Genomic DNA, 12,733 nt, shown 5'->3' with positions numbered 1-12,733 from the left:
ATAAAGTATTAGCAATAGAAAGTTTGTAACTTCTTTTGTTTTTCTGCTTTTAGAGAGCAGGCTATGTAAGTGTTGAAATGACTATCAGACAACATTATGAATTGGCTTTATCGTCATTTCCAACACACTGGCCTGGAGTTTCCTCCGCATTTGCGCCTAGATGCACTCACAAACCAATTGCATGGCTTAAAAGAACGCAGTATTTTAGGCATAAGTGAGTTACCCACGTAACTACAACACGTCCAAGTCTCCTCAATCTTTTACGTCTGTCCATCAAACTTTCGGTCCGAACAAATCACCACCCATAAAACTGGCCATGCCCCTATGCGCAATTGTGAGTGTCCTCCAATTGCGCTTGTTACAAGGATCTCTCAACATTGCAGCCAGATTTTCAGGCGCAACAGGAAACCGTATTTGCAACATCCAGTGCAGTCACTGTTATTGTGTCTGTGTTTGCAATCTGTTCTCATTGGCGAGCTGATCATTCATGATTTATCCTTCTTCTTTATCTGTTTAGACAGTGTGGACTGCAGGATTATAAAGCTTTTCGCCAGATCTCTCGCTTGTTTTCGGCATTGTCTTAAAGCCTTGCAGAATCTCCACCTTCCATTTCAAGGGAAATAAAAGAGCAAGTTCAGACATTTTTATTTGGCAGGGAATGCTGTGCAAAATATGCTGTTGAGGAGAATTCTTTTTGAAAAAGACACACACAGATCGGCAATGTCAATTTTGTCACCAAGGTTGGTCAGTCCAGTTCCATTTGGCATTCCCCAAGCTATTAAATTCTCTGCCTACAGCTAAGTTGCACCCAGTAAGGTGCAATATTATTTCCTGCCTATGAAACATCGAGAATTGCTTCTAATCTGATCTTTACAACCTAAAGCTTACTGATCATTAGAAACAGGAGCATATAGGTGAGTACAAGTGGAAAATGGATTTGGAAAGTAAGATTTGATTCATGTAGCCAAATAACCACTATAAGTGGGGACCTGTAAGACAAATTCCACTGTACTCTTGGCCACTGTGCAACGTGAATCTTTTTTTATATTAAAAAAAAGTAAGGCATTCAACATTGGTGATTATTGTTGTGAAGTTATAAAAGTTGGTATGAATACGTAGCTTCATGTTAGTTTTTATGTAAATGTAATTTTGGAAAAAGTATGACACATATGAAATATATTCGTTTTGTAGTAGTGGGAAACGCTCAAGTTGTATTGTTGAAAAAAATATATTGGTGGAAATAAAAGGGAGGTTGGAGCAGTCGTCATTTGGAAAGACTTGGAATGAGTAAAGTGAGTAGAAAAACTCTAAGTTTTGTTTACCTATGGGAAAACATTTGCATGTCTGTTTTCTTATAGTGAAAGTCACATTGATTGCATGTAGTAGGATCGCATTGATAATTGAGAGTGTTGACTGTATGTACGGGTGGAAAATTGTAAGAGTTACCAGCTTAGATGAGAAGAGATAGTTGATATGTGGGAGTGTAATGAAGTAAAATTAGCACTTTTTCTGTGCGAGCCGGGTAGGAGGAGAGCTGAAGACTTTAGGTCATGTGTTGGAGAAGAGGTCCAAAAGGTAGGGAGGCAAAAAATGTGTACATGGGGAGCAATATTGAGATTACAGAATAGGTGCAAGAGAGAATGTTGAGAAAAGAATGGGAGCTCTAAGAAAGGAAACAAGGATAAGGCTGAGGATGGTGCAAAAGGGGATGTGGAAAGTGAAAGTTGGTGTTTGTATGATAAAATGTAATGGGTAACTGTATTCTGGTAAGTATATTTTTGTATCTTTAACAATTATTGAAATTTATGTGATTCGTGTGCTCTAAATTTTACTTGAAAAGGTATCGAGTGAGTAAATGAGGAAGCAATATGGCTGCTAAAAATAGTTTGGAGAAATTATTTTCACAGATGTGGGTGAGAGTAAGTTTTGACGTGACTTTTTTGATTGGCTCCCGAGAAATATAAGCCATTGAGAACATTGACGCCCTGCAGACGTCAAGAAATTTTCCATGCCCCAAGGATGTGCAGCATTTGCAAGACATTTTGTATATAGAGAATAGGTAGTGCCAATTAAAACTATGAAAACAGATTTTTTTAACATCTTATTTTTGTCTAGATTTCATAGGCTGATCAGTCAATGTAGCACAAACAAGTCTCCAAGCAGTTCATTACAAGTTGTAGGCCATTTTAACGAACTAGTAAAATTATTAAAATTAATTAATCTTATCAATTGGTGTTATTCTAGTCACTTTGTGGTTGCAATGTATAATTATAACCTGATATATTTACTTGGGATGTTGGAGCTTACTCACCAATGGCATTACATTTAATTATTCCAAATTTAGTGCCATCTTTTATTCATAGTTGTGAAAAAATTACATTCTTTGTACCAATATTTAAAAAGAAACTTGTGTGTCTATTTCTAGTAAATGTATCTATTTTGCTTGCATTGATTTGCTTTTCATAGCCAGTAACGAACCTGAGCAAGGAGATGGAGTCTGTGATGAAGGACATAAGGAGTACAACCCAAAAGAAATACATAGATTATGGGAAGACTCCTGGCTCGCCAGACAACGACTTTCTCTTCATGTATTCAGTAGCTAGGTAAGTAAGCCTTACTACTTACTTTGAAAATGAATTAACAGGAAAAAAACTAACTTGGCACTGATGTAACAAGAATATTTTTACAGAGTTGCTCAGTACAATACATACAAGGAATTCTAATGTAAAATTGAAAGACTTAACTGCAAGTTGCACAAAGAACCGGTTCCTTTATCAAATTCAACATTTAGTGCAGTTTCTATGGTATATTGGGTACCGTTATACATTGTAATTGGGAAGTATTTCTGGTACTTCCTCTATGTTCAAAACTAATAGTATTGCCAAAAATCTATAGAATGTGGTAATCCCTATGATGTATTGTATAGAGTCATAGAGTTATACAGCACGGATAGAGGCCCTTCGGCCCATCGTGTCTGCGCCGGCCGTCAAGCCCTGTCTACTCTAATCCCATATTCCAGCATTTGGTCCGTAGCCTTGTATGCTATGGCATTTCAAGTGCTCATCCAAATGCTTCTTGAATGTTGTGAGGGTTCCTGCCTCCACAACCCTTTCAGGCAGTGAGTTCCAGACTCCAACCACCCTCTGGGTGAAAAAGTTCTTTCTCAAATCCCCTCTAAACCTCCCGCCTTTTACCTTGAATCTATGTCCCCTTGTTATAGAACCCTCAACGAAGGGAAAAAGCTCCTTAGTATCCATCCTATCTGTGCCCCTCATAATTTTGTACACCTCAATCATGTCCCCCCTCAGCCTCCTCTGCTCCAAGGAAAACAAACCCAATCTTCCCAGTCTCTCTTCATAGCTGAAGCGCTCCAGCCCTGGTAACATCCTGGTGAATCTCCTCTGCACCCTCTCCAAAGCGATCACATCCTTCCTGTAGTGTGGCGACCAGAACTGCACACACTACTCCAGCTGTGGCCTAACCAGTGTTTTATGTACCTAGATTTTCAAAAGGCTTTTGTTAAAGTTCCATATGAAAGTCTATTAGTTAGCCTAAATGCTGTGGGGAATTAAGATAAATCTTGGATACGGGTAAGAAATTGGCTGAAGGGCAAAAAAGAACAGGTATGTTGGGGTGGGAGGAAGTACTGAGTGTGGTGTTGGAACCCTCTACTGTTTCTAACTTGGATTCAGAAACCCAATGCAGATTGTTTAGATTTGTAGATGATCCCAAACTACAAAGGACAGTGGAAGTGGAGTAGGCAGCTCAGAAATTACACAATTAGCTGGATAGAATATGTAAAATACTGTACATAGGAAGGAAAAATGGGTAACCCCTATAACCCAAGAATGGTTTTGAAATAATTAAGGATAAACTTGAAAGAATTATGAATCTTAGACTTAACACACAAAATGCACAACCAGTGCAGAGCAGCAGTCAACAAAACCAATAGGGTATTGAGTTGTATAGCCAAAACAGTTAGATACAATTCAGAGGAAGTAATGTTGAAATTGTATATTGCTTTTGTCAGGCCACACCTTGAATACTGTATCCAGTTCTGGTCATTGTGACAAGTGTTGGAGGCAGTGCAGAGAAGAGCCATGAGGCTGATCCCTAAATAGGTCTGAGTTATGAGGAAAGACTGAAGAAACTTGGGCTTTTCAGCCTTGAAAGGAGGTGTCTGAGGTATATAAATAGTAGGAACATAGGAACGGGACTAGGCCATTCAGCCCCTCGAGCCTGTTTTGCCATTCAGTTAGATCATAGCTGATCAGTACCCCAACTCCATTTACTCCCCTTTGTCCCATATCTTTTGATACCTTGGCCTAATAAAAATCTATTGATCTCGGTCTTGAAAATTTCAATTGACCCAGCATCCACAGCATTTTAAACACCTTGATTGTATCACCCCTCAACCATCTAATCTCGAGTGGATACAAGCCAAGGTTATGTATCTTGTCATTATTTAACCCTTTAAGCCCTGGTATCATTCTGGTGAATCTGCGCTGTACCCCTTCCAAGGCCAATGTATTCTTCCTGAGGTTCGGTCCCCAAAACCGAATGCAGTTAAGTCTGAAGACAGACTTAGTCTGCCCTTTGCAACTTCCTGCACCCATCCACACAACTTATTGTGCCTCCTAATGTTGTATCATCTGCAAATTTGGATGTATAACTCTATATTCCTTCATTCAAGTCATTGATATATATGGTGAAAAGCTGAGGCCCCAGTACAGATCCCTGGGGAACACCACTTGTCACATCCCGCCAATCAGAAAACGAACCTTTTATCTTCACTCTCTTGTTTCCTACCTCCCAACCAATTACTGATCCATGTCTCAAGGTTACCATCGATTTCGTGCCCTCATTTTTTTTTGCCAGTAATCTCTTCTGAGGAACCTTGTCAATTGTCTTCTGGAAGTCCTTGTAGACATCATCCACAGACACTCCCCTATCCACCATGCTAGTGATCTCATCAAAAAATTCAACTACATCAGTCAGACATGAGCTACCCTTCACAAATCTGGTATGGGAAAGTTAAATCTGGAAATAATTACTACAGTAGGAGAAGGGGACACATGTTTAAACTAGTAAAAAGCCAAATTTAGGACTTATATCAGGAAGTTCTTCTTCACACAAAGAGTGGACTTCCAGATAGAGTAATTGGTGGGACGAATGACTTTTCTCATCTGTAATTATCTAGTGAGCTTGAGAATTTAGGAATAAAGTGATTTCTGTTTTTTTAAATAAAATATCTCCAGAAAAGGGTGGGAGAAAAATAGAAATAAATAAAAACATCAAATGCTAGAAATACACATCAGGTCCGTCGCATCTCAAAGGAGAAAAGGTTGAGGCTGGCAGTGCTACAGAGGTGGAAGTAGGTGGACTTTGTGATGGAAAGGATGTGTGATCGGAAAGTCAGCTTGGGTTGCAATTGGATACGGTTGAAAACAGTCTGGTTCATCCTGAGACAGTGGCTAGGGAGGGAGGTGAAATCAGTGGTATGGTACAGAGTTTGTGGAGGAGGCCAAAGAGACTGGCTTCAGCCTGCATGAAAAATCATCATCACAATAGACAAATAAAAGGTAAGCAAGCATTTTAGTAAGGTTGAAAAAAGAGAGCATGAGAGACAACAGATACTCCAGTCATGGAAAGGGAATTAATGGGTTGAATGACTGAAACACTTGATAGAAAACAGATCATATAAAAGACCATTAGTGAGGTGATGGAAAGTTATTTTGAAGAAACACATGCAAACAGTTAAGAGGTGAAAAGATATGGGATAAGCTCATGATCATGCAGCTAGTAACGAGAGTTGTGCTAGCTTTTCTCTTCAATGGACAGGCCCAGCAAGCACTGAGCTGGGCCCTTTGAGTTCATCAGACATGTCATATTCTTGGTAATCTGGTAATCTGCTAGGCTGCTATCCGTAATGGCTGGATGTGAGCCAGAATATGTGTAGGAGGTACATAGAGTGGAGCAGTATCTGAAAGTAGCCATGATGTGGAGATGCCGGTGATGGACTGGGGTGTACAAATGTAAGGAATCTTACAACACCAGGTTATAGTCCAACAGTTTTATTTGAAAATCACAAGCTTTCGGAGGCTTTCTCCTTCGTCAGGTGAGTGTCGGATTCCTTGAAAATTACCGCATATATAGTCACAGAACAATGCCTGGTGATTATATATAATCTTTCCAACTGCCCATTATCAAGGCAATCAAAGGAATTGAATAGTGTTCAGACAGAGAAACATTAGATACCAGACTACTGAATATACAAACGGCCAGAACCAAAGACAGGGAGGGAGAGAGAGAGAGAGAAACATCCGAAAGGAAGAGAAAGAGAGAGAATGACCGGTTGTATTAAAAACAGATAACTTTTATTTGCTGGTGGGGTTACGTGTAGCGTGACATGAACCCAAGATCCCGGTTGAGGCCGTCCTCATGGGTGCGGAACTTGGCTATCAATTTCTGCTCGACGATTTTGCGTTGTCTTGTGTCTCGAAGGCCGCCTTGGAGAATGCTTACCCGACGATCGGTGGCTGAATGTCCTTGACTGCTGAAGTGTTCCCCGACTGGGAGGGAACCCTCCTGTCTGGCGATTGTTGCACGGTGTATGCCAATGTACCATGCTCCGGGGCATCCTTTCCTGCAACGTATGAAGTAGACAACGTTGGCCGAGTCACATGGGTATGAACCATGTACCTGGTGGGTGGTGTCCTCTCGTGTGATGGTGGTATCTGTGTCGATGATCTGGCATGTCTTGCAGAGGTTGCCGTTGCAGGGTTGTGTGGTGTCATGGACACTGTTCTCCTGAAAGCTGGGTAATTTGCTGCGAACGATGGTCTGTTTGAGGTTGGATGGCTGTTTGAAGACGAGTAGTGGAGGCGTGGGGATGGCCTTAGCGAGGGGTCCGTCGTCATCGATGACATGTTGAAGGCTGCGGAGAACATGGCGTAGTTTCTCCGCTCCAGGGAAGTACTGGACGACGAAGGGTACTCTGTTGGTTGCGTCCCGTGTTTGTCTTCTGAGGAGGTCTATGCGATTTTTCACTGTGGCCCGTCGGAACTGTCGATCGACGAGTCGAGCGTCATATCCCGTTCTTACGAGGGCGTCTTTCAGCGTCTGTAGGTGTCCATCGCGTTCCTCCTCGTCTGAGATTCCGCGATTCTGGCTTTCTATTGGTCTCTTCTAAAGCTGTATCAATGGTAGGCTGTGTATGGGAAGGATGTTCTAGCTTCCATCGCCAGCCATGAGTCATATTTGCGGACGAGAGTCCATGCCACAATCCTTTGAATCTGAGCTGCCCCATAGTAGTGTCTTCGCTTGTATTTTAGGAGTTGGAGGTGTTTGAGGCATATTTGCGGCCATTTGCCCGTCCAACGGAACTTGGAGATGCAACAGTCCAGGTGGCAGAACACTTGGGCTGATACCCCGATAGGGAACATCTGAAATAGTTAGAGGTGTTCGGGAGAATGTTAACCTTTCTTATGTTCCCCCTACTCTGTGTAAGCCGGAGAGTCATCCAAACTGTGAGATGGTTAAGTTAATTTTATATATAACCAGCCATATGTAGTCAACATACAAGGATATATTGTGTTCATTTCCTCCTGTCTGTCCTCGGTGGATGCCTGGGTTCACTCTGGTACGTGTTCCATGACCAGAGCGAATAGGAGAGGCTCTGGGGGAATCCTTGTTGCAGTGGAATGAAGGAGCTACGGCCTTGATGCACAATGTGGATGTGGGATGCTAATATGTGATTATAATCCATCTCTTGAATGTGGTACCAAAGCTCATTTCCTCAAGTGTCACAAAGAGGAATTTCCTAAACTCTAATGCCTTCTCTGCATCCAGGGAGAGTGCCAGGACAGGCATGTTGGTGCTGCTGCAGTAATGTTTTTTTTAAAATTCGTTCATGGGATGTGGGCGTCGCTGGCAAGGCCAGCATTTATTGCCCATCCCTAATTGCCCTCGAGAAGGTGGTGGTGAGCCGCCTTCTTGAACCGCTGCAGTCCGTGTGGTGACGGTTCTCCCACAGTGCTGTTAGGAAGGGAGTTCCAGGATTTTGACCCAGCGACGATGAAGGAACGGCGATATATTTCCAAGTCGGGATGGTGTGTGACTTGGAGGGGAACGTGCAGGTGGTGTTGTTCCCATGCGCCTGCTGCTCTTGTCCTTCTAGGTGGTAGAGGTCGCGGGTTTGGGAGATGCTGTCGAAGAAGCCTTGGTGAGTTGCTGCAGTGCATCCTGTGGATGGTGCACACTGCAGCCACAGTGCGCCGGTGGTGAAGGGAGTGAATGTTTCGGGTGGTGGATGGGGTGCCAATCAAGCGGGCTGCTTTATCTTGGATGGTGCCGAGCTTCTTGAGTGTTGGAGCTGCACTCATCCAGGCAAGTGGAGAGTATTCCATCACACTCCTGACTTGTGCCTTGTAGATGGTGGAAAGGCTTTGGGGAGTCAGGAGGTGAGTCACTCGCCGCAGAATACCCAGCCTCTGACCTGCTCTCGTAGCCACATTATTTATATGGCTGGTCCAGTTCAGTTTCTGGTCAATGGTGACCCCCAGGATGTTGATGGTGGGGGATTCGGCGATGGTAATGCCGTTGAATGTCAAGGGGAGGTGGTTAGACTCTCTCTTGTTGGAGATGGTCATTGCCTGGCACTTATCTGGCGCGAATGTTACTTGCCACTTATCAGCCCAAGCCTGGATGTTGTCCAGGTCTTGCTGCATGCGGGCTCGGACTGCTTCATTATCTGAGGGGTTGCGAATGGAACTGAACACTGTGCAGTCATCAGCGAACATCCCCATTTCTGACCTTATGATGGAGGGAAGGTCATTGATGAAGCAGCTGAAGATGGTTGGGCCTAGAACACTGCCCTGAGGAACTCCTGCAGCAATGCCCTGGGGCTGAGATGATTGGCCTCCAACAACCACTACCATCTTCCTTTGTGCTGGGTATGACTCCAGCCACTGGAGAGTTTTCCCCCTGATTCCCATGGACTTCAATTTTACTAGGGCTCCTTGGTGCCACACTCTGTCAAATGCTGCTTGTGTTGTTGGAGCTGCACTCATCCAGGCAAGTGGAGAGTATTCCATAACACTCCTGGCTTGTGCCTTGTAGATGGTGGAAAGGCTTAGGGGAGTCAGGAGGCGAGTCACTCACCGCAGAATACCTAGCCTCTGACCTGCTCTTGCAGCCACAGTATTTATGTGGCTGGTCCAGTTAAGTTTCTGGTCAATGGTGACCCCCCCGGATGTTGATGGTGGGGGTTCGGCGATGGTAATGCTGATGAATGTCAAGGGGAGGTGGTTAGACGCTCTCTTGTTGGAGATGATCATTGCCTGGCACGAATGTTACTTGCCACTTATCAGCCCAAGCCTGGATGTTGTCCAGGTCTTGCTGCATGTGGGCACGGACTGCTTCATTATCTGAGGGGTTGTGAATGGAACTGAACACTGTGCAATCATCAGCGAACATCCCCACTTCTGACTTCATGATGGAGGGAAGGTCATTGATGAAGCAGTTGAAGATGGTTGGGCCTCGGACACTGCCCTGAGGAACTCCTGCAGCGAGTAATAGTTTATGAACTCTGTTTATCTCAGTAGGGTTTGAGATGAGGTTACCCTCAGCTCGCTTAATTGAAGCAATAGTCATGTTATGCATTTGCTGCTAAAGAGTGTATGCCAGAAATTCCCTGGCTTCTCATCCTATTTGTGGCATTGGTATAATGGAGGAACTTTTCAGCATCCTTTGTTAAGATGATATTGAGTTCCTCTCTAGTCTATATCAGGGTTCCTTCATTGCTTTCCGTTTGGTGCCTCAAATGTTGAGATGCTAACTCTTTTACCTTTTTATCCAAGTCACTTGGTCTGCAGCTCTTTACACTTTTTAGCAGAGGTGAAGGTGATTGTGACCCTTGAGGGCTGCTTTGGTGTTTTCCCACAGTAATGTGAGATCCTTGGTTGTCCATAATACAGCAGGCGAACTTAACCCAGAGGTGTGATAGGAACTCAGGGTTGCTAATGTGGGTCAGGTTGAGGTGCCGCTATTGGAAGGGAAGAGGAGATGGTTGAATAGGGTGAGCAGAAGTGTATTTGGGGCATAATCTGAAATGGATATTGGCCCTGTATCCCAGCATGTGATTCGGGATAGGTTGGATTGTTTCATGAAGAAGTGGTCTATCCTGGTGTATGTTTTGTGGGGGTGTGAGTGGAAGGTGAATTCCTTCTCAGTGGGATGTGGGAAGTGCCAGACATCCACCAGACCGAGGTCAATACAAAACTCTGGCTGTTTGTCCTGGATGCCCTTTGTCTGCTGAAGTTTATCTTACTGGAAGTGGCAGGCACAGTTTAGGTCCCGACCCATGATTACTGTTCCTTCCATATGTGGGGTGAGTGAGAAATGACAGTGTGGGGGAGTACTCATTCGGGGCATTTGTATTAAGTATTGTTGTCAGTTCTCCTGTTATTCGGCCTTTTACTAGAATGGATCAGCCGTCTTATATAGCAGGATATATAGAGGATATATACAATCTGGTGCATTGCGAATGGAAAGGAACACTCTGCAATCATCAGTGAACAGCCCCACTTCTGGCCTTATGGTGAAGGGAAGGTCATTGGTGAAGCAGTTGAAAAAAGTTGGGCCTCGGACCCTGTCCTGAAGAACTCCTGGGGCTGAGATGATTGGCCTCCAGCAACCACAACTATCTCCCTTTTGTGTTAGGTGTGCCTCCAGCCACAGGAGAGATTTCCCCCGATCCCATTAACTTAAATTTTATTAGGACTCCTTTGTACTATACTTGATGTCAAGGGCAGCCACTCTCGCCTCACCTCTGGAATTCAGCTCTTGTGTCCATGTTTGCATCAAGGCTGTAATGAGGTTTGGAGCTGAGGGGTCCTGGCGGAACCCAAACTAAGCATCAATGAGCAGGTTATTGGTGAGATGAAAGGTATTTCAGTGGCAGTGCTTCCTCCTGTGCTGTTGTGGGGGAATCCTTGCTTGTGTATTTGGGGGTCTCATGGCTTTGCTGGTGGAGGGTGTAGTCAAGCTGAGAGGGGGTTGGAGAGTCCATAGGTCAGCCATTTTGGGGAAGGCTGATCCTGTTGGCAGCTGTGCTGAGGCTGAGTTGAGTGTGAATGTTGCATCAATTTAGAACTCACCTGGATTCTTGCTGTTGTATGGGCTTGGGTGGTCTCCTCGTGCTCTCTGTCCTTATGGTTGGCAATGCATAGGAGGAGGGGAATGGTGCCTTTTGGGTTGAGGTTTTCTTTTTTTAGTAGAATGTTTGCTTTTTTTTGTGTGGCTCTGTTGGTGTGTTTTCTATAGTGCAGAACTGGTTTGCAGTTACTGACTTCCATGAGGAAGTGATCTGGTGGAAGATAACCCTTGGGCCTGACTTCTTTTTAGGCTGTTAGCTGACTCATAGCTTCTTTAAATTTATTCTCTTGCTTCTGCATTTCTCTCCTGGACTATTTATGTCGTTTCCTTTTTGCAGCAGCAGTGTTCCTACCTCACACTGTGGTAGCTGTTCTTTCTATTCCTGCCAGAATCCTTTCTCTCCTTTTACTGAGATTTGTTTTTTTTTTATTTAAATTTTTATTCTGCTACTTCTGTTTTTTTTTCTGTAGATTTTCTCCCCTTTTCACTGTTTTTGTTTCATTTCATTTAGTTTACCTTTTTGTTTTCATTTTCTCTTTTTTCTCCTCTTCTGCCTCCTTGTTTTCAGGATTACACATCATGATCTGAGTCAGGGGTCACACTCCTGGAGATCATGGCCCTTGGGAGAAAATCGCAGACCTGAAAGCTCATGGGCTACTGGCAATGGTGGGTGTCCAGCTGATCCAAAATAAAAATCACTCTAGAACAATCTGCAACTTCTGAGAACAATGGGAGATTGTTACCGCGGGTTGGGTGGGATCGGAACTGGAGGCTAAAGACAGTTGCGATGGGCTTTTCAAAAGCCTTCTCTGCACCCAGCTATTAGCAGTTTGCTTACCAAGCTGGGAAGCTAGGATGCCTGCCAAAGGCTTTTGATGGTGGTGGATTCTCCAGAAACAATAATTTTGGGAGCCCTTGAAAAATCACTGGTGTATAGGTAGTGACATCACTGGTAGTCTCCATATGAGATTTTTGTTCAGTAATTTTGTCCACTATCCAAATGATCATGCCTTTTTTTTTGTTAAGCATATGTTATTTCTGAAAAAGAGTCATATGATTTGCTGTTTAATAGCAGCTATGGGCAGTTTAAAAAAACAACGAAATTTGGCCTGTGAAAACTGCTTTTTAGCATTTTACACTCATTCATTTTAGGGCGCTTCTAGTTACAGGGTAGCTGTTTTGACCTTCAGAATATTTTGAATTAATGTGCCACAGGATATAGTTGCTCTTTACCTCAGTTCTTCACACTTGCTTGAAGTACTCTCTAACTGCAGAGAAAAATATACAAGGTGTCTCCTACATTCAGGCACCTTTTTAAAAAGATTTTTTTCCCTCTGATTTAATCTTCTCTTTTACCAAAAAACATTAGTGCTGTTATCAAATAAAATGATTAGCTGTAATAAATTTATTGCAGCACAGATATAAGAATCTTGCCCTTGTGAATGTATGATCTAAATATGATTTGACATCCTCACAATTTACATTTACTTTACAAGAATCAGGACTTCAGGATTTTTTTTTATCGGCTCCAGCGCGGTTGGTTCTGTAGGGTTTTTGGATCCAACACCAGTGACCT

General features: G+C 43.4%; 1 protein-coding gene across 4 annotated transcripts in view; it reads left to right on the top strand.

Moving 5' to 3' along the window:
- The window catches only part of ubr3 (ubiquitin protein ligase E3 component n-recognin 3), a 323,662-nt gene that overhangs the window by 189,916 nt on the left and 121,013 nt on the right, over nucleotides 1–12,733 (top strand). For all 4 annotated transcript variants that reach the window (XM_067987503.1, XM_067987502.1, XM_067987501.1 and 1 more), the window contains one exon: nucleotides 2,467–2,603. In XM_067987503.1, coding sequence (XP_067843604.1) covers nucleotides 2,467–2,603 — 137 coding nt within the window. The remainder of the gene's footprint in view (nucleotides 1–2,466; nucleotides 2,604–12,733) is intronic.

The sequence above is a fragment of the Heptranchias perlo genome, chromosome 7 (assembly GCF_035084215.1).
Source record: "Heptranchias perlo isolate sHepPer1 chromosome 7, sHepPer1.hap1, whole genome shotgun sequence".
In the NCBI taxonomy this organism is placed as follows: domain Eukaryota; kingdom Metazoa; phylum Chordata; class Chondrichthyes; order Hexanchiformes; family Hexanchidae; genus Heptranchias; species Heptranchias perlo.
Note: the sequence above shows the minus strand (reverse complement) of the source record. Positions and strands in the feature narration are given on the sequence as shown.